Source organism: Rutidosis leptorrhynchoides, chromosome 10, assembly GCF_046630445.1.
Source record: "Rutidosis leptorrhynchoides isolate AG116_Rl617_1_P2 chromosome 10, CSIRO_AGI_Rlap_v1, whole genome shotgun sequence".
NCBI lineage: Eukaryota > Viridiplantae > Streptophyta > Magnoliopsida > Asterales > Asteraceae > Rutidosis > Rutidosis leptorrhynchoides.
This window is the reverse complement of record NC_092342.1, coordinates 278,087,491-278,110,685: the sequence shown is the minus strand read 5'-3', so window position 1 is coordinate 278,110,685 and position 23,195 is coordinate 278,087,491. Positions and strand designations below refer to the sequence as shown.

The 23,195-nt window shown below is 34.5% G+C and overlaps 1 protein-coding gene across 1 annotated transcript; it reads left to right on the top strand.

The window, feature by feature from the left end:
* Positions 1 to 1,836: 1,836 nt before the first annotated feature.
* LOC139872837 (F-actin-capping protein subunit alpha-like) lies at positions 1,837 to 5,676 on the top strand. Its single transcript, XM_071860765.1, has 10 exons — positions 1,837 to 2,094; positions 2,181 to 2,296; positions 2,701 to 2,790; positions 3,650 to 3,714; positions 3,966 to 4,127; positions 4,369 to 4,447; positions 4,539 to 4,616; positions 4,915 to 4,989; positions 5,073 to 5,108; positions 5,391 to 5,676. Exons 1-10 carry the CDS (start codon positions 1,953 to 1,955, stop codon positions 5,496 to 5,498), a joined length of 951 nt encoding a protein of 316 aa, XP_071716866.1. The 5' UTR covers positions 1,837 to 1,952; the 3' UTR covers positions 5,499 to 5,676.
* Positions 5,677 to 23,195: the final 17,519 nt, after the last annotated feature.

Sequence of the window (23,195 nt, the reverse complement as noted above, 5' to 3'; positions counted from 1 at the left end):
TAGGAAGAGACCGAAATCAACTCAGCTCAGAATCCAAGGCTGCACACTCCAAATATAAAACTGAAAACTTTGAACTTTATATGAATTCACCATCCATTGAAAAACTTTAAGCTTGAAACCTTCAACAACTCGAGACGCATCCTTGAAAACGCAATAAAAACCAACTCGTTTATAGCAAGCCAAATAAACCAAAACGAAGCCGGCCCAATTAACCTCCACAGTCTGTAAACACCAATATCTCTCCCATTGTAACAATCGATAGAGAATTCAAAAAGACGATGGCATAACCCATACTACACTCCACCAACTAAATAAAGAAGATCACACCTTACGGGACCATACACAATGTAGTAGCAAATGATCAAAAGACTCAAGGTGCCTCTAACACCAACTACACTTAGCATTAACACCATTTTGAAGGCAATTCCTATAGCTCAACACTTTCTTAATCGGAACGCCACCTTAAAAAACTAACCAATGAAAGATAGCCATTTGATTAACCTCATTTGATTGGTTGAAAAAAAATCTGAACAATTAATTTGTAACATTCTAAAATGGAATAATGGACAATAGATTTGGAAAAGTGGGAGTAACTTTTTTAGATATGCTGATGCATTACTATAATTTAATTTGTCTTTTTCTAAATCTATAGTATCTATTAAATCTCTATATTGATGATGTCATAATTAAGAATTATCTAAGCTTAAAAAAAATTTAAAAATAAAAAGAAAAATTGTGAGCCCCTCATGATGATGTCATTAATATAATTAATTTTTTTAAATAAAAATATAAACAAGTTAATTATACAATATATGAAGCATTATGTACAACTTTATGATAAAATAACTCAATGATCATTTGTACAATATTTGAAACATTATTTACAACCTTATGATAAAACACAACATGATCATATTTATAAACTTTAAAATAAATTATACAATCTCTTACAAAACACCCAATGAACACATGTAAAAATTTGGTAACATATTGTACAACCTTTATATAATAATTATATTTTAGTTTTTAAAAATATTTTAAGAGGAATTTTTATTATTAATTACTATTAAAAATATAAATATTCAATTCATAAGCAAACTTTATTACTATTATTTATTTTTATTATCATAATTGTAATAATAATTATTATTAATATTCAAATATGAATTTTCTTTACGGAATTAATTATATTATATATGTATTGTAAAAACGACAAATTTATTTATTGAAATCCGTAATTCCATGGGTCATTAAACTAAATGACTTAACATTTACATTCACTTAATACAACATATCATTAAAGTGTTTCGTGTAAATAAATCCGTTATTTCACGGATCATTTCACTAGTAGTCTAATAAACTTCTAAAATGATAACATCATCATTAAGCTAAATTACCCTTTATTTTTCATAATGATAATGTCATAATTATATATTAGTTTAATTAAAAAAATAATACAAAATCTGTTATAAAAGAAAATATTAATCTTTTCTAAATTGTAATTTTATTTTTCTAAAAAAATTTAAAAGACATTTATTATTAATAATTATTATTATTATTAAAAATATAAATATAAATATTCAACTTTGATCGAACTTTATATTCGTAAAATCAACGACAAGTTTCTTAGTCGGAATCCGTAGTTCCACGGGTCAATAAACTAAATGACTTTAACATTTACATTCACTTAATACCTAAAACATATCATTAAACTGTTTCGTTTAAACAAACCCGTGTTTCTACATGTCATTTCAGACAGTTACCCCTAAAAACGATGTCGTTTTACAAAGTGTCATATCGTTACGTTTTCTGTGTGTCACCAAACAAACAAACAAACTCTACCCTGCCTCCGTTCCCAATTTCAAATCCCGAACATTTCATCACTCAATCCCTATCCAATTTCACACAAAAACTCTCCATATATCTGTATCTATCTAAATCTACCATCATCTATGTCAGATACAGAAGAAGATATTCATGAAGAAGAAGAAGAAGAAGAAGAAGAAATAGTTGTTTCCGATGATCAGAAAATCGACATTGCCAAATGGTTTCTTCTCAATTCTCCACCTGGTGAAATCCAATACGTTGCTAAAGGTAACACATCCTTTTTAAATTTAATTATTGATTATTGATTTATATGCATTTTATTTATTACCGATGAAATTATATCAATTTCACAGACCTGAGATCGGTATTGAATGACGAAAATGTGTATCGATTAGCTGCATCACAAGCATTTCCTGTTTACAACAAATCTCATATCGTTTGTATCCAGTTCCCTAATAGAAGCGGTGACGTAAGCTTTTTTCCCTTAATTTGCAGTGAATTATATATGAGTTTTTTAATTATTATTTTTTACTTTAGAATTTCGGTTTAGGTTTTACTTTACTTGATCTGTTTGGTTTATAGGTCATAAACAATACTGTAGCTATGCTGATTATATGTAGGACCTTTAATTTACTGTTAAGGCACACTGCAAAGTCGGTTTTGTATATCTGTTTTCATTTCGTATTCAGTTTTCTATTTCAACAATAAGTTGTAATTTTGCCCAGGTGAATCTGTTTGCTTCTATGATTGCGTCTTGAGTAGATGTATTGAGCATGTGAGAAATGGGGTAGATGTATGGAGAAATCTTCAATCTTTATTATTGTTTGCAATCTTCAAAACTCAACTTTTATCTATCTGTGGTTATTTCTGCAGGTGCTGATATCATCATTTAGTGAGATTAGTGAGGATGAATATCTTGATCCTAGGACGGCACAAGTGGCAAAGGTTGATCATGTTAGACAGGTAAGTTTTGAAAGCGAGTGATTGTTCTATCTCACATTTTATACTTGAGCAAAGGTTAATCATATTATTTTCATGCTCGATTTATAAATTCTTTCAGAATACTAGAGCTATCATTGGCCGTACCATTGATTACTAGGAAATATTTTTCTCATATCTTGTATTAGAATCTGGTATCATGTTTTATATTAGGTACTATTTATCATGGGTTTATAAAGTTGTAAGTTCTGAACGTAGGATCTTAATAGATTCCTGAATATAGTTTTAATTTTAGAATACAATCATTTCACATGAGGCAACAAAGTTTTCATGGGAAAAATTATTACCTCTAACATGAAAACATGCATAATAGATGAATAAATCAACAATCATAATCACACTTCAAATTTGAACTAAGTCTTGACGAAATCCCAGTGTCTGTGACAAGCCCTTACTTTACACAGGTAATGGAAGAACTCTTTTCAGTCAAAACTCATGTATGTGTATTACCAAGCTTGTTTAATCAGGCATTACTATTACTATTTTTCATATGAAATGTGAATTTCAAGATGTAATGTGCAGTGAGAAACCCATTATACAACAAGGACTTAAGTTATTACTCTGTATTATTGAATTGGTCACATTGCTTAGAGTATACGCTTAGCTTGATGCTTGTAAACTTATTGCTAAGGAAGAAGATTCAAGTGTTGACTTTATTCATACCCGAAGTGAGCTATTAAATACTGAACTTGTAGTGCTTTTTTTTAAGTTCATATCAGTTTGAGCTCAATCATTTTAGGATAATAGAACTAACCTATTTGTTCACTTCTGTCATTGCTACTTTATTCACTTGGAATTTACAAGGCATGTAAAATTTGTTCAGATTTGTACCCAAATGAGACCAGCTAGAGACGATGAGCTTCCATCCCACTATGTGGAAGAGTATCGGTAATTTTCTTGTCTTGATATTACTTAATCTTTAACTATCTTTCAAGAATATGAATTTTATAGCTCACTTACAAATTACAATCATGTCACGAGTTATTGGTTCATAATCACACTTTTTAATTAATCTATATGTATTGTGATGATACTGATGATCAATAGAAAGAAAAAAAATTATGATAAAGAGTAGAACTCATAGAGATATGTCACTACTTTCTAATATTTACTTAATTCATTTCATTAAGTTGTTGCAGGTGTGCTCTGGATGCTGAAATTTCTAAGTATGTTGGAGAGGCTTATTCCAAAGGCGTCTTTTCGGTTTACTGTACAAATGGAAAAGAAACTGAAGAACCTGGGCTGGATTTTGAGCTTGTTGTGGTGATTACAGCCACTCGACATAGCCCACAAAACTTTTGGTAGTCAACATGGTTTAATTGTTTCCCCTTTTATTATGCTATATAGCTCATACTGTAATTCATAATATAGCTCTAAAGTTGTTACCCCATTTACTTTTGATGAAAAACTTATGATTAAAGATATGATAAAAAAGATCAATGTGATATTGTCAATAAAGCGATTTAGGGCCATCATAAAGTGACATTGTTCTCATTTAATACCTCCCTTACTCATTACCTCACGTATTTTGACCCTTACTAGTAATGGAAGTTGGGTCTCAATATGGAACATCGAGTTCAAGGATGAACTGCAAACTGTGGAAATCAGAGGAAAAATGCAGGTACAGATTACACAGACCATATTTAGATATCACTTTTGTAGTGGATCTATATCTATATACAAATAATGTATGCTGTATGTTGAACATTAAGGTGGGTGCTCACTATTTTGAAGAAGGAAATGTTCAGCTAGATGCAAAGCATGAATGCAGAGATTCAACTATCTTTCAGGTTAAATACCTACTTAACTAAATTCACTATTTTGTGGTATATCACTACAATTATAATCATTGAGTCATGAAAAGTACACTTCTCTACCTTATCATGCTTTTATACATTTGTAATCATGTTAATACATCAACTATCTACAAATAAAGTATGAAATTAAAAGTGTTAATGGTGCCTGACCCGTCCATTTTCCCACTTTTACAGAGAAATATTCCATAAAACTTAGGCTGACTGAATATTTGAATTTAAATTTGTCTAATGAAAGCGTATCACATGATTGATCTCTGTTACATACTTCCAGTCACCAGATGATTCTGCTGTTTCATTGACGGAAATTATTCGACACCATGAGTCAGAATATCTGACATCACTGCAGGTTTGTGTTTCGCTTATTTTGTTGTTTCTGTTTTAGATCGAGTCCTCAATAAAGAGTATTTGCTAATTTTTGTACAATGACAGGCATCTTATTCCAATTTGCCAGATTCCACATTTAAGGTACATGTTCTTTATCATTCTTTTTATTTGGTAAATAGATCGAAAATATATCTATTCATGGATCTTAAGAAAGATTCATAAAAAGTGTTTCGGTTGGCCTAACCTGAGCAGACTCGCTATGACATGCTAATGCAGCACTAAAGTTTAACCCCCCTTTTGACCCATAGCAATGAACTTTGTAACTGTGAAGAGTCTAAGATATTTGTTTTTTTTAGAGTGTTACCTTGTCATTTGTAGTTAAGATTAAGATTGTTGTTATAACATTGGAAATTGTGAATGCAGGAACTGCGAAGGAAGCTTCCTGTTACTCGTACATTATTCCCCTGGCACAACACCGTGCAATTTAGCCTCACAAGGGATCTCACGAAAGAACTTGGAATTGGAAAATAGACGTGTAAAAAGAAAATGTTTTTTTTTTTTTTTTCAATCTGTAGATGATCAGATGTTGTGCAAGTCGTGCGATCACATAGGGCCTTCAAAAACGTTCTCGTTCAATGTCTGTATACTTTGACAAAACTATTGGTTGTACCTAAGTAATAATACTTCAATATTACCTTAATTCCTCATATTTCACATGTGTTTGAAACTATTTTTGTCATTTAAAACTCAACTTTCATATTAAGAGGTTAAATCTTAAGAGTTGATTTCTGCTTGTGATACTTAAAGTAGATGGAAAAAAATAAGATACCAAAAGATAACACAGGGAACACTTTCCCTTTTCAATCCTTTTTATCTATTCCACTATATTACTTGTCACCTCGCAACAATATAAATTTTCAACATTATTTGCACTATGTTTTGAGATGATCGATAAACTATTAATGATTCGGTCAAGTTTAGATATGAAATCATTTTCAGAACACACATTTTTTTTACCGGCAATTTTCGCATCGAATACTCTTATTTGCGACTCACACACGCTAGGTAGGAAACTCCAAGGATCATCCCGGGTTGCTCGGCAACTAATCGCGGGAACTGGTTGCTTGGCAACTAATCGCAGTAAATCCTGGAGAAAACCTCCACCTCCTCAGAATCGAACCCGGGTTGCTTGGCAACTAATCGCAGGCCCACCCTACTAAGGCATTGGATACGTAGAAAAACGTCAAAATTTGTAAGTTTCTACATTTACCGTCAAAATTTGTAAGCACTCTAAACTCTAGACTCACAGTCATACTCTGGTAATGTAATATATAACAATTAAGAGAAATGTCCAACTTAAAAAGTGAGATTCAAGATAAATTTTACCCAACCACCAAAAGATGTTATAGGATCACATAATGCTTAGCTGCTTATAAAAGGTTTAACAATCACAAGTTCGAGATCATGATATATTGATATCCTTTTAAAACGTATCATGTTCAAACTTCGTTAGCACCAATTTTGGATGGTTATATAGTCATAAACATTTACGAGATAACCCAATTAAACGGCAATACGGCATAAATCTAAGTAAAAGCTCACCTTCTTCGAATAATCTTAACAAGAAAATTTTCATATGTTTACCATTTACAAAAGGTTTATTAAAAAGACCGATTTTAAAGTTTATTGCTTACAAAAGGTTACCTAAAACTTGAATAGTAAGGTGCTTTTTGTTTTTAAGAGGTTTTTTCATGAAAATATGCGGATCCTATTTACATAGAAGCATATTTTTATGTTTGTGAGTTTGCAGACAGGATAAGACATTAGCTTATTTTATGTCTTTTTAAAATCACATAGACTGCGGTAAAAAAATCTGTGGACGGAAACATCTCTTCATATAAATAAATCTTACAAATAAAACAGAATGACAATGTAAATTTTAATAAAATCTTACAAATAAAAGAAATATAATTTGTATTTTTTCTCACATATGACCATCTTCTACGGATGCAACCCCTAATTTTATATGTATGTCTAATGATATGTTTTGATTATAAAACTTTATGTCATTTAATATAAAACCTATGTTTCAGTCCCACAAAAACGCGGGTGATAAACTAGTAAGACATAATAATAAGATTCGTATATTTAAAACAAACTGATCATCTATATATTCATATAAAGCTCTAAAATGATGATCTAATCATTTCACTAATTATCCTTAAATTTTGATAATGATGACGTCATTAATTTATATTAATTTTATTTAAAAATATAATATAACATCTTTTATAAAAGAAAATACTAATCTCTCATAAATAAAAGATACAAACTCTCATCTGTTATAATTTATTCTTCTGCTCATTTCATTGTTCAACAACCATGCTTTTCTTCTTTATAATTAATTTAATTCTACATTCTAGCATTGCAAATACGATTACTCGATCCAACCAGGTTTGTTGTTAACTTTTACAATCAATTTTGTTTGATTATATGTTATCGGTTTTTATTTGATGGAACCACGGTTTTGTTTGATTGATGGAACCACACTTAATACACTGAAAGTTTTATTGATGTTTCTCTTAGTTGTGTTATCATGTGGGAGTTGAATATTCTTAATACACTCAACTTAATTACGATTATTCGATTCAACTAGGTTTGTTGTTAACTTTTACATTCAATTTTCTTTGAATATATGTTATCAATTTTTATTTGATGGAACCACGGGTTACCACATTTAATATGCTTAAAGTTTTATTGATGTTTCTCTTGTGTTATCATGTGAGAGTTGAATATTCTAAATTTAGAGCTTAGTTTTATGAAGAAACTTTGAGTGTATTTTTTTTTTTTTTTTTTTTTTTTGAAATGCAAAGAATATATTTGATATATATATAAATAATATGTACATAAAGGTATTGGGCTTTAAACAGGCTTACAAGCACCAATTATCAAAAACAAGCCCACGAAAAATTACAAACGAAAGAGCACGAGAAATTGGCCTATAATTGTACCAAGCAGTCGGAACAATACAATTGATGACATATAGGGCTTAGTATGATGGATATAGGGCTTAGTATGTTCTTAAACTTTGAGTGTAGTAATATGATATCTATATATGCATCTTTGTTTATTATTCTGCAATTGATGACATATAGGCTACTAGTTAAGGGAATATCCGTTTGCGGTACATAGATACAATTTTTATGATAATAATTCAACTATGAATATGTGGTATATATCTTATTATTGTGGTGACATTTTTGCTTAGAATGTAGGTTACAACAATACAACATTCATGATGGATATATACCTATTGTAGTGATGTTGATGAGTTTAGATTGTTATTCTTTAACTAACCCGTAAAATTAAGAGTCATTCGACTAGTTATTTTTTACAAGCTTAGAATAGAAGTGTACCAATTATAATAATTGGTACTCCGTATATATTATTATGTACACAGTTTTTAGTGGTATCTTAATATCTTGTTTATTACGGAGTATAATCACTATATTCACTATTCACTATATACATTAAAAGAGAGTCTCGATTAGCAAATAAATATTTTCAAAACCCCCTTTATTACCATTAGATTAGAAAATTACATTACAATACCCCTAGATCCAACGGTCCTTAATCATCCACTAAAAAATTAGCTAATAAATCAATTTTACATACCCTCCATTCCTAAAATACCCTCTTCGAATAATAATAAAAAACACGGGAGCTCTAAGAAAATTAGGGTTTTCATTTACCAAATACGATACAAGAAAGACTACGAAATTGAACCCCAAAACCTCTCATCCTCTGATTGATAACTTCTTCATCTCTTAAAGTTCTTTTATTCATACTCAATAAATGATTGATTTGGGGTTTAGAGGTAGAATATGCATATCAATTAGATATGCCATTACCAAATGATGATTCTGTTGTTGATGTCGACATGCCCACCGTCGAAAACAATGTTGTCAAGGTACTACAAACCCAATTTGTTCTTTCAATTACGTTGATTCGTTCTTTATATTTTATTAATATTTTTGTATCATGTGGTTATAATGATTCCATTATCCAAAGGGTTTTGATTTTTCTTAAAAAATCAAAGCGTTATGGTTTGATATCACATTAAATTCTCGGTTTTCAGGTACTTATATAATCTGTTATATGATTTTCAATACCAAACACAACATTATATACTTTCCTGTTGTTTAAAAGTTCAAAATAAAGTTGATTTTGTCATAGGGTTGATATCATACAGAGGACATTACATCAAACAGGGGTATCACAAACTTATAGTATTATATATTAACGAAAAGCAATTGAAGATCGACCGGGCATTAGTTAAATCGGCCTAGATTATGTTTAAGTTATCGTATGTTCAAAAAATTCGTTTGATTCTTCGGCTTTATAATTGAGTTTAAAAATTAATGATAGATAAGTACCGTGTTCGCGATTTTTCTTTGTTTCTAATCTAACAATAATCAGAGTATCTGGCGTGATATTTGAGTTCTAATTTGGATTCGGTGTGTTCTCCACTTGCAGTGGTTTTCATTTTTAAGTTTCTTGTGTGATTTATATATATTGTAAGTACTTGGTTAATTATTAGTTATAATTGATATCAATTTCCACCTATTTCAGCCAATTATGTACCCTTTTTGTGTTTAATATGATAAGTGGTAGGAGTTTTGAAAATAACTACTTCCACTACATCAAAAATAGAAATGTTTCACATTTATATGGCAAAGATGTAGTACTGATTAAATGTTTTATTTAGTTAATGTTGTCTGTGACGACCCGGAAATTTCTGATCAAATTTAAACCTTATCTTTATATAATTTCGACACGATAAGCAAAGACTGTAATGTTGAGTCTCAAAATTCTTGAACTATTTACATGGATTCATTTAACCTGTGACTATTACCGACGATTCACGAACAATTGTTTGTAAATAAGTATAAATATATATATGAATTTTTTGTGTATAATTAAAATATGGTATTATATATAAAATGCATAATTAATAAATTTTAATAAAGGTTATTATATATGATTATTAAATATTACATAAGTAATAATAATATAAATACATATTAAAACAAATTAAAATATTGTTGTTGTAATAATATTATCACTACTTTCAAAATAAATATCAGTATTAAAAATATTATTTTTGTTGTATACAAACTGTTATATTATTAATATTATTAGACATTATTATTAATATTATCATATCAGTATTATTATATTCTCTTTATTGTTATGATATTATAATTAGTATTTAATTAATTATTAGTATTATTATCTATTAGAAAATAATACATTTTTATGATTACTAACATTAATAATAGGATTAATATCATTCTTTTATTATTATTAATATCATTATTTTTTATTATTAATATAATTATTAATATTGATAAATACCCTTAATAAATTAAAGTTTATTTTATAAATCATAAATCCAAACAAGAACGCGCGAATCAGTTTCATATAGCTTTCATACTGTGTTTGATTGTCCTTCTATATCTAACCAGTACAAATCATGAACCAGAAATCAAATTACAATCCAAAATCTGTTAGGGATCACTATCAGCTTTTTTGTTGTTTATATTTTTTCCCTCTTTCTTCTCTTCTTCTTTTCTTTCTTCTTGTCTGTTCGAATCTTTCTGACAACTTTAGTACTATAAAACACGATCAATTCATATTATAAAACAAAATCATTTACATATCACATTAGATGAATCATTCATTCATGAATCATATTCCCGTCAACACTGTAATCAAATCTGTTTCTGTCTTTAGTTTGTTAGATATCAATATCAATCGTACAAATTTGTTGACAATTACAATCTGCTTTATTTATTTTTTAACTTCTTCCTGATCGAATATCTCTGTCGGCCATAGCTACACTATAAAACAAATCGATCGTACATGTGAGTTCTATTTCAATCACTAATGCACAATATAAAAAGAGGAAGAGAAATATTAAGTTACATATACAAATATATTACTTACATGTCCAATAAGCTATCACCATAAATGTTGCTTTAAGTTGCAATATAAAACCACCTTGGTTGGTATATTCGAAGAATACCACAAATCAACTAGCCAACACCAACCGTATACGACCACCACTCAAGGTGACCTGCTGCAATCCTTTTCTTTTATTATTCCCATAGTGAATATCAACAAAACTATCGCATTATTGATCACTAGTTCTTACTATTACTGCTACGTTAACTCCTGTGTCAAATCGAATCACTAAACCGTTGTTAGGTTAGTGTTCTGCCGCTTTTGAACTATCATTGAGCCACTTTCACTATTTATGAAACAACTACCACCTTATTATTTATGGTTACAACCTTTTTACATCAAAACCGCCACCCTCTCCTCCTTTTTTTTTACTCAGACGATCAAAACCACAAACCATCATCTTCTCATGCAAATATCATCATAATCAACACCACAACTCGCAACCAAAACACTATCATTAAACTGAATCACCATCTTCATTCACTCTTTTATATTTTTTAACAATCATCACCACAAAAACGCCATCCACACCTTCCAAACTATTTGTTACCAGCTTGTGTGTTGCTATAAATTGTTACTATGACTGTTACACGATTTTTCTTTTCTAATATTCGAAACCCAAACCACCCTCGTAAAAGAAACCATTAAAGACCTACTGCTATAGCTCTAACTGATTTCTGTTTTCTTTTATAACTCGCCATTTTGTTTTGCTTTTATGCCAAAAACCCACTTGCTAATAAATATATCAAGTGATACTATATGGTGGGTATCATTCTTGTGTTTTGGCCGACAAGCACTCATCAAAGCAAGACCCACCTGAAATTATATTCTATTTCAAAGGAAGAGTAAAAGAGCCGATAATGTGTCATTTGTTAAGTGGTGGGGGCGATCGATTATTAGTAGAGCCAATCTCGGTTCATCTACTTACGTGAGACTTCATAAGATATGATACACTCTTTACAGCTCATTTCCTCTTTATTTAATCAACAAACGAATTAATGTCATTATTGGTTAGTGGGTTGATCAGGTATCGTGGGGACCAGGTTTAATCTTATGTTCCAAATTCTACTTCTATTCTACATGCTGGATGTATTCCCTTGAACTCAACCGTAGGCCATTATTTCTAAACAGGCCGTATTTGTTTGGGCCACTACATGTTAAGTGGACTAATAATGGTAACATGGGCCGTGATTCTTTAAGATGTTGGGCCACCATGTCTATAAAACTTGATTGATCCGCTGGTTTGCTGGTTCCCTATTTCAGTTTATATTATGGATCGATGGTGATGGATAACCAATACAATGGCGAGTGATGATGATGTACAAATGAATGATTTAGATAATGATTCAAGATTTTATGTGTTTAAGATTATGATAAGGATAATGATAATGATACATGGTGATACATAAAATGATGATGATGTTGTGAAAATAAAAAGGGATACATAAAATAATAAAGAAGAAGAAAAAAGTCAGTTAATGGTTAAATATATTTAATATAGGATTTATTCCAGAAAAACGAGTTAGCTCAATGGATTAGGGGTGTGTTGTTGAACGAGAGGTCTCGAGTTCGAGCCTGGGCCACGACATTATTTTTGAAGCTATTTCTTTAAGGTAGTATACTTATTATTTCTATTATTTTTATTATTATTATTATTATTATTATTATTATTATTATTATTATTATTATTATTATTATTATTATTATTATTATTATTATTATTATTATTATTATTATTATTATTATTATTATTATTATTAACATTACTAACTATAACTTTAATTTTAAATGTAGTTCGTATGTAAAATATAACTATATTTTTATGATCTTAAACTAATAAGATAGATATTATAAGTTAGATACGAACATTAGATATATATAGAAGTATATATATAAAAAGTATACTACTTTTACTAATAAAATATCTTTTGTTCATTTACGATTTAATATAATTCGAATTTATTAAAAATACTATCATATTAAAAATTATGAGTATTTAAAAATATTAATAATAAGTAGCTATTCAAATTATATTAATAAAGTATATAATATATTATTATGATAATTTAATAAATATATAAAATAAAAATATTAAGTAATTATTAATATTAAATTTAATATCACAAGTATATTACTAATATCAAAATATATATTTATTTGAATATTATTATATGTATTAATATATACATACTTAATATAGGTTCGTGAATCCAAGGTCGACCCTGTGTTGTTCAGTTCAGTTCAGTCAAATGCATATTTTTACTACAAAATATCTTATAGTGAGTTCATTTGATTCCCTTTTACTCTTTACATTTTTGGGACTGAGAATACATGCGCTATTTATACATCTGCTTTATTAAATGCTTTTGAAATATATTTTGAACTGCGAATACATGAAATGCTTTTATAAATGTTTGACGAGATAGACACAAGCAAAACATTCCACGAATGAATTATGTGGACATGATAATTGCCACCATTGAATTATGTGGACGTGATAATTGCCACCAATTGATATGAATATTTTTCCCTGATTATTATTGCTTGGTAACCTAAGAATTAGAATCGGGTATGGCCCTAATTCACGTGAATCCCAAAGATAGATCTATGGGCTTTGACACGCCCAGTCAGAGAATTTGAACTGCTTTAGTACTTCGAAGTTTATATATTATACAGACGAGAGGTTCTGTTTTGGGGATTGTAACATCCTGTTTTGTTCAGCACTTAGGACGCCGTCCAAACCATTGGGACGCCGTCCAAGTTCAAAAGAGGGGACGCCGTCCAGATTTCGGGACGCCGTCCAGAAGCACTGATGGGCCAGTTTGGGTTTTTAGATATTTTTAAAGGGCATTTTGGTATTTTCACTCTTGGAACGAATTGAAGGCCTCTAGATCAGTTTTGGTGGAGCCATTACTCCACTTACACCAACCTTATCTTCTTCACTTCATTATAAAGAGAGAGAGAGAGAGTGATTCCTAGAGTGAGAGAGCTCAAGCAAAGGAGGAAGAAGCTATTTTCGGGTCTTACCTCGCGTTGTAAAGTTGTTCATCTAGTCAATAGCTTCGTGGTGATAGTGGTGGTAAGTCCTAATCTCCATTTTCTTACTTGATTAGTGTTAAATGGTTAGGGTTTGGGTTAGGGTTGAACATAAATACCCATTTGGGTCATAAATGCACTAGTTAGGTTAGTTGGTGGAAAGTCCAACTTGTTATGTGTATTAATTGAGAATTAATTGTGTTAAGTGACTCGCTTTGAAGTTACAAGTTGTTATTTGGAAATCTTGCCAAGACATCAAAGGTGAGTGGAATTTTTATGTATGTATGTATGTATATGATTTATGTGCCCGTGTTAATGGTGCCACTTAGCCGTTTTTGGGACCATAGTTGTGGGACATAGCCTTTTTGTCCAATTGATAATTATGCACATAGCCGTGTTTGTGCATAGGGTGGTGAGTAATAGCCGTGTTTTACTCCCACGTGGTTGTCCGTATTAATTTTTGCCCATAGCCGCGTTTGTGCACATGATTGCGAGTAATAGTCGTGTTTTACTCACTCATTGATCAAGTGATGCCATAGCCGTTTTTGGAACACTTGGGGGTGATGCCATAGCCGTTTTTGGAACACCTCGGGGGTTAGCATACCATAGCCGGGTTTGGGAGCTAACGGTTGTTATGAACATCGATGACTTGTTTCGCGAAGTCATTCCCTTGCGAAGAATTTGTTAATCCATGGGTTATAGTTTGTTGATGGTAGCATTTAATTATTACTATGATTATTTATGTTAATGAGGTTGCTAGTTGTACGTTTGATGGTACTAGCCTTGTTAAGAGTTGTTATGCGATTGTATGCGTTATATGGTATCGTGGATGCGAGTAGGTAAGTTTTATATGCATGTATATATCTATTCTACTCACTAAGCGTTAGCTTACCCTCTCGTTGTTTACCTTTTTAGGATCCGGCTCGGATAAGGGCAAAGGTATTCGCTTGGACTAGTGGCTCTCGGGGGTTTTAGCATTTTGGAAAGTTCGGCCAAGATTTGGGTAGTTTAACCCCAAACACCATGCTCTAGATGTCGTTTGGTATTTAAACTTTTGTGGTCGAAACTTATATTTTTGAACGAAATTGTAAAACGGGTCGTTGTGGGCCCGGTGATGTAAACTTGGTTTTTATTGTGGAAATCTCTTAGTTTTACTTATATGGATGTGTTGTGATAATTGGTTTCGTTGAAAAGTTTCGGGAGTCGGGTTTTTCGCACACGAGTAAAGGCAAACTGATCAGTAGGTTTTAGTTCATTGGGACGCCGTCCCAAATCCTTGGACGCCGTCCCAATTTTAAGTGCTGGACGCCGTCCCGATTTCTGGACGCCGTCCAGATGGGCAGTCACAGAAATTTTTTTTTTTGTGTCGTGTTGTTGTTATAATGAGGATTGGGACGTTACAAGTGGTATCAGAGCATGGTCTAAGGGATTTAGATGACTTGAGATAGGCGCCTAGACTTAGACTTTTGTGTTGTTGAATTATATGCGGGACTTGTAGGATTACGGGTCGGTGCGGGGGTTTGATTAGTTTTTATGCATAGGTGGATTAACCATGCTATATTATGACGTTACTAATCGTGTATTAATGTTTTGGACATCGAGCGAGATGGTTGTGATACGTTTGAGAGTGGCACGGCATGTGAGTTTAATAGTGAGTCGCGACCACTATTACGGTTGCAAGTCAAGTCAAGCAATGACGTGTGACAAGTATTGAGCTAGATGTGGTGTGTGTGCGATCATGTACATAGGTATATATGTGTATAAATTCGTTGGTGATGCCTAATCCGTTTTTAATCTTTAGAATGAAGACGAGAAACGGAACGGATACAAATGGCGATGGTGGTCCTTCTCATACGGAGGAAGCGGACGAAATGACCACTAAGATAGAGGCCGCTCTAGAAAACTATGTTTCGGTATTCTCTCGGAAGGTTAAGCAAATTTTTGAAGAGTCGGTTTCGGAACAAATTGTCGATATGATTCAAGAACGGATGACTAATGCCGTTAAAGAAGAAGTTGAAAGGAGGTTTCCTAGACCTCAAGATGCGGGCGAATTGGGGTTTAGCTATAAGAACTTCTTAGCAACTACGCCTCCTCACTTTCACGGGGATCCCGACCCTATGAAGAGTGTGGCTTGGATTTCTGATATTGAAGGTTGTTTTCGCAAGACCGAGTGCCCTCCCGAAAAGAAAACAAGGCTTGCTACTAGTTTGTTAAGGGGTCATGCTAAAGATTGGCTCGATGGCAAGATTGATATGGTGGGTGATGCGGCTTTTGTAGGTTTATCTTGAGCGGATTTCAAGAAGGAGTTTTTCCTTGAGTATCGTACGCAAGCGGATCTTTCCAAATTGCGCAACGAGTTAAGGAACATGCGTCAAGGGTCTTTGGACCTAAGCACTCTCAAAACCAATTTTCTCGCCAAGGCTCGTTTTTGCCCCGAGTATGTGGGGAATGATCAATTGTTAATGGAAGACTTTCATGCGACCCTTAGAGATGATTTGAAGGGTAAGATTAGTATTGGTCATGTTGAGACTTTTGCTAAGCTTTTGGCGGTGGTGAAAGGGTTTGAAGCGCAAGCTCCGGTTCCGGTTTCGGTGGTTAGTTATGGGTCGAGTAAGAGAAAATTTGGGGCATCTAATTACTCCAACAAGAAAAGCAAGGGTGTGTCCGAAAGCGTCGGAAGTGTGAAGAAGGGTGGTTCGAATACTTTTATGCCTACTTGTTATAGTTGTGGGAAGCCGGGTCACTACGCCCGTGATTGTTTGGCTAAGTCGGTCACGTGCTTTAATTGTTAAAAGATGGGGCACCGGAAGGCGGAATGTCCCGAATTATCAAATGACCAAGCGAAGAAGCTAGAAAGGGCGGCGGGTACGGCTAGAGCAAGAAACTACTTGATGACCAATGATGAAGCTAAGCAATCCAACGACGTTGTCTCAGGTACTTTTATGGTTAGTTCTAATCCGGCAAGGATACTATTTGATAGCGGTGCCAATTTATCGTTTGTGTCTCCGCGTTTTGTGTCTAAGCTTAATAGGCCGCTAGCTAAGTTAAGTCATCCGGTAGAAGTCGAAATAGCGGATGGTAAGACGGTGCTAGGGGTTGATGTGTGTAAAGATTGCAATGTTATGTTTGGTACCGAAATCTTTAAGATCGATCTTATTCCGATGACTTTGGGTGAATTTGATATTGTTGTGGGTATGGATTGGCTCGATCGTTATAGAGCCGATATTGCGTGTCATGAAAAGTTCATCCGTGTGAAGGCCCCAAGTGGGGGAGAGTTAATTATTCATGGCGATAAACGTAGAAGACTTGTGCCGGTATGCACTTTTGCACGGGCGCGTCGTTTCCTTGTTAGTGGGGGCACGGCTTTTCTTGCCCATGTTGTTGATACTCGTGATGAGCCACCACCTATCCGTGGAATTCCGGTGGTAATTGAATTTGAAAATGTTTTTCCGAATGATTTACCGGGTGTTCCGGCGGAAAGACAAGTTGAATTTCGCATTGAGTTGGTTCCGGGAGCTACTCCCATTGCTAAAAATCCTTATCGTTTAGCGCCGTCGGAAATGCAAGAATTGTTGAATCAAATTCAAGAGTTACTTGAGAAGGGTTTTATTCGACCGAGTGCTTCGCCATGGGGTGCTCCGGTTTTATTCGTGAATAAGAAGGATGGAAGTATGCGTATGTGCATTGATTATCGGGAGTTGAATAAAGTGACGATCAAGAATCGTTATCCATTGCCTAGGATTGACGATTTGTTTGACCAACTCCAAGGTGCGACGTATTTCTCAAAAATTGACCTACGGTCCGGCTATCACCAAATGCGGGTCCGTGAGGAAGATATTGAGAAAACGGCCTTTTGAACGCGTTACGGGCATTTTGAATTTGTGGTTATGCCTTTTGGTCTTACGAATGCACCGACAGCATTCATGGATCTTATGAACCGAGTGTGCCAACCTATGTTGGACAAGTCGGTAATTGTGTTCATCGACGATATTCTTGTCTATTCTAAGAGCATGACAGAACATGAACACCACTTGCGTGATGTATTGAAGACGTTGAGAAAAGAGAAGTTGTATGCTAAATTCTCGAAGTGTGAATTTTGGCTAAGGGAGGTTCAATTCCTTGGCCATATTGTGAACATGGATGGTATTCAAGTGGATCCAGGGAAGATAGAGACGGTAAAGGATTGGGGACGACCGACTACGCCTACGGAAATCCGAAGTTTTCTCGGATTGACCGGTTATTATCGTCTGTTTATCCAAGACTTTTCCAAGATTGCTTCGCCATTAACTAAGTTGACAAGGAAGAATATGAGATTCAATTGGGAGAACGAGCAAGAAATCGCTTTTTAATTGTTGAAAGAGAAATTGTGTAAAGCTCCGGTCTTAGTATTGCCGGAAGGTGTAGATGATATGACGGTCTATTGTGATGCTTCTTTGAATGGGCTCGGGTGTGTTCTAATGCAACGAGGTAAAGTCATCGCTTACGCCTCTCGCCAATTAAAGGAACATGAAAAGAAATACCCGACTCATGATCTCGAATTAGCAGCGGTGGTCCATGCTTTGAATATTTGGCGCCATTACTTGTATGGTGTCAAGTGTACGATTTATTCGGATCACAAGAGTTTGAAACATCTTTTTGATCAACGAGATTTGAATTATCGTCAACGTAGATGGATGGATGTGGTGAAGGATTATGATTGTGAGATACTTTATCATCCGGGCAAAGCGAATGTGGTCGCGGATGCGTTAAGCCGAAAGAGTCACCACCCGGCGTTACGATTGGGATTGTTACGTATGATTATTACTAACGATTTTCTTGGAAAACTTGGTGTGATTCAAATAGAGGCTTACGTTCACAACAAGCATGCGGAATGAATTGTGGGGCAATCGGAATTCATTACGATGGGCTCGCGTCGTTTATTGTCTTTTCAAGAAAGAGTGTGGGTGCCTAAGATGGGTGATTTCCGAAAAGTGCTTCTTGATGAGGCGCACAAGTCTAAGTATTCCATGCATCCAGGTGCGACGAAGATGTACTATGATTTAAAGAAAGATTATTGGTGGCCGGGCATGAAACGCGACGTTGTAAAGTATGTTGAGCAATGCGTCACGTGTTTGCAAGTTAAAGCCGAACACCAAAAGCCGTATGGTAAGTTGCAACTGCTAGAAATTCCGATGTGGAAGTGGGAGCATATTACCATGGATTTTATTACCAAGTTGCCGAAGACGGCAAGAACCCAATTTGATACTATTTGGGTGATCGTTGATAGATTGACGAAGAGTGCATTGTTTCTTCCTATTAGAGAAGCAATTACATCGGAGGCGCTTGCGAAAATGTTCATTAAAGAAGTGATATCGACACATGGCGTTCCCGTGTCTATTGTTTCGGATCGAGACACACGTTTTACTTCTCGATTTTGGAAAAAGTTCCATGAAGATATGGGTACGAGGGTAAATATGAGCACGGCGTACCATCCTCAAACGGATGGTCAAACCGAACGTACGAATCAAACATTGGAAGATATGTTACGTGCGAGTATTATTGACTTTGGTGGTAGTTGGGATGAACATTTACCGTTGGTGGAATTCTCGTACAATAATAGTTTTCACTCTAGTATTGGAATGCCACCATATGAGATGTTATACGGTAGGAGGTGTCGAACCCCGATTTGTTGGGGTGAAGTAGGACAAAGGGAAGTCGGGAGCACCGACTTGGTATTGGAGACGAATAGCAAGATCGATATGATTCGGGCTCGTTTAAAGGTTGCGCAAGATAGACAAAAGTCTTATGTCGATAAACGTAGGCGACCGATGGAGTTTCAAGAAGGTGACATGGTGATGCTTAAGGTTTCGCCGTGGATGGGTATTATTCGGTTTCGAAAGCGGGGAAAGTTAGCTCCTCGGTTTATTGGGCCATTTAAGATTTTGGCTCGTGTTGGTGAAGTTGCTTATCGGTTGGAATTACCCGAAGAGCTTGCGGGGATCCATAATACATTTCATGTTTCCCATCTCCGTAAGTGTCTTGCAGATGATTCGTCATGGATGCCACTAGATGAGATCGAGTTAAACAACAAGTTGGAGTATGTCGAAGAACCGATTGCTATACTTGATGAAAGGGTGAAAATGTTGCGTAACAAAGAGGTGAGGACTTTTAAAGTCCAATGGCATCGTAGTAAAGGTTCCGAGTTTACGTGGGAACCCGAAGAGTTTGTGTTGGTTTATCTTCCCGCGTGTCATGCGGCGTGGTTCAAGTGGGGGAGAGTTGTAACATCCTGTTTTGTTCAGCACTTGGGACGCCGTCCAAACCATTGGGACGCCGTCCAAGTTCAAAAGAGGGGACGCCGTCCAGATTTCGGGACGCCGTCCAGAAGCACTGACAGGCCAGTTTGGGTTTTTAGATATTTTTAAAGGGCATTTTGGTATTTTCACTCTTGGAACGAATTGAAGGCCTCTAGATCAGTTTTGGTGGAGCCATTACTCCACTTACACCAACCTTATCTTCTTCACTTCATTATAGAGAGAGAGAGAGAGAGTGATTCCTAGAGTGAGAGAGCTCAAGCAAAGGAGGAAGAAGCTATTTTCGGGTCTTACCTCGCGTTGTAAAGTTGTTCATCTAGTCACTAGCTGCGTGGTGATAGTGGTGGTAAGTCCTAATCTCCATTTTCTTACTTGATTAGTGTTAAATGGTTAGGGTTTGGGTTAGGGTTGAACATAAATACCCATTTGGGTCATAAATGCACTAGTTAGGTTAGTTGGTGGAAAGTCCAACTTGTTATGTGTATTAATTGAGAATTAATTGTGTTAGGTGACTCGCTTTGAAGTTACAAGTTGTTATTTGGAAATCTTGCCAAGACATCAAAGGTGAGTGGAATTTTTATGTATGTATGTATGTATATGATTTATGTGCCCGTGTTAATGGTGCCACTTAGCCGTTTTTGGGACCATAGTTGTGGGACATAGCCTTTTTGTCCAATTGATAATTATGCACATAGCCGTGTTTGTGCATAGGGTGGTGAGTAATAGCCGTGTTTTACTCCCACGTGGTTGTTCGTATTAATTGTTGCCCATAGCCGCGTTTGTGCACATGATTGCGAGTAATAGTCGTGTTTTACTCACTCATTGATCAAGTGATGCCATAGCCGTTTTTGGAACACTTGGGGGTGATGCCATAGCCGTTTTTGGAACACCTCGGGGGTTAGCATACCATAGCCGGGTTTGGGAGCTAACGGTTGTTATGAACATCGATGACTTGTTTCGCGAAGTCATTCCCTTGCGAAGAATTTGTTAATCCATGGGTTATAGTTTGTTGATGGTAGCATTTAATTATTACTATGATTATTTATGTTAATGAGGTTGCTAGTTGTACGTTTGATGGTACTAGCCTTGTTAAGAGTTGTTATGCGATTGTATGCGTTATATGGTATCGTGGATGCGAGTAGGTAAGTTTTATATGCATGTATATATCTATTCTACTCACTAAGCGTTAGCTTACCCTCTCGTTGTTTACCTTTTTAGGATCCGGCTTGGATAAGGGCAAAGGTATTCGCTTGGACTAGTGGCTCTCGGGGGTTTTAGCATTTTGGAAAGTTCGGCCAAGATTTGGGTAGTTTAACCCCAAACACTGTAACATCCCGCGTTTTTCCATTAAATTTAATTTTAACACCGTCTTTTTTTTTTAAAACATAATCTTTCGTATTTAAATTCGTAGTTTCCGTTGACTAACGTTCATAATAATTCCGTCATTTAATTATAACATCTCTCGTTAACTTGCGTTTTAAAAATATTCGATCGGTTAAATCCCGCACCCGCTTCTAAACTCGAGGGACTAAAATTGACACGGGGCAAACTAGTTGACTAGGTCAACTAGTCCACCCCAATCACCACCATTCAATCACCTCCACCTCTCTCTCTTTCTCTCTAGCAAGAACACACACACAAACACCAAATTCAATCATTCATCATCTAAATTCAATCTTGGAAGCTCACAACAAATCCGACTACATATTCTTGATCCTCTCATCATTCTCTACGATTTGATACTAACTACACCGAGTTTGGGTAACTTTCTAAAAACTCTAGATTTCTATAAATTCGTGTTTTTGACTTGAAATGGTGTTAGTTAGTGTCTATGGCTCGTGTATAACATGAATATATGTTTTGTTTGCTCGATTTGTCTATTTGGAGTAACTAATATGAACTTTGAAATGGGTGTGCTTAATTCTTGATTTTGAAAGAGTAAATGTTGTTAAATTGTTAAAGTTCATGTTTTAATTGTGTTACTAGTATCACTAGCTTCGTTTTGATGCGTAGGTTGATTAAGGAAACTTCAAAAACATGAATATTGATTTTTGCGGATTTTGGTTAGGGTTTGATAGACTTAAAACGAGCTTTTGATGTTTCGAATGCCATGAAATGTTATTAGTAAGTGTTTAGTTGTAATGTATGCTTCATTACCTTCAAAACGGCATATCGTATGTGTAAATTGGATTCCCGAATCATAAAATACGTTTTACGAACTTGAAACTTTGAAAATAAACCTTCTTGATCAATTGACGAGTTTTCGGTTATTGTAAATGATGTTTTTGATTGATGATATGTGGTTAGTTGTATTCCTCGTCAAAATACCTTTTCGACGATATAAGATACATGTTTTGGTTGTTTGCGGATCATAAATGGTGAATGTTTGGTGTTTGGTTCGTGCATACTTTGAAAAACTGACCAGAAATCTCTGCCCAGATGGTGGCGCGGCGCGCCCCATCCCCGCGCGGCGCGCGGATTGGCCTGGCCAGATTCTGCTTTGTTTGGCGCATTTCACGCGAAATGTTTGACTAGCTATCGACCTCCGATTCACATGAAACTTGTTTTAATATACTTGTATATGAATAACTAGCATAGAAAAATAGTTCGGGACCCGACCCGAACGCGTTGACTTTTTCGTTGACTTTGACCAAGTTTGACTTTTAGTCAAACTTAACCAAACTTTTATACAATCATTCTAACATGCTTTTATACTTGTTTCTTGTATGAAACTTGACAACGTGATTCACATGCTATACTTAATCGAGTCGTAACGAGCCATAGGACTAATTGAACACATTTCACCCGACCTTGTATCGTAACCGGTTAATTGACACAACTTGCTTGTTTAGGTCAAGGCTAAGCAACTTTC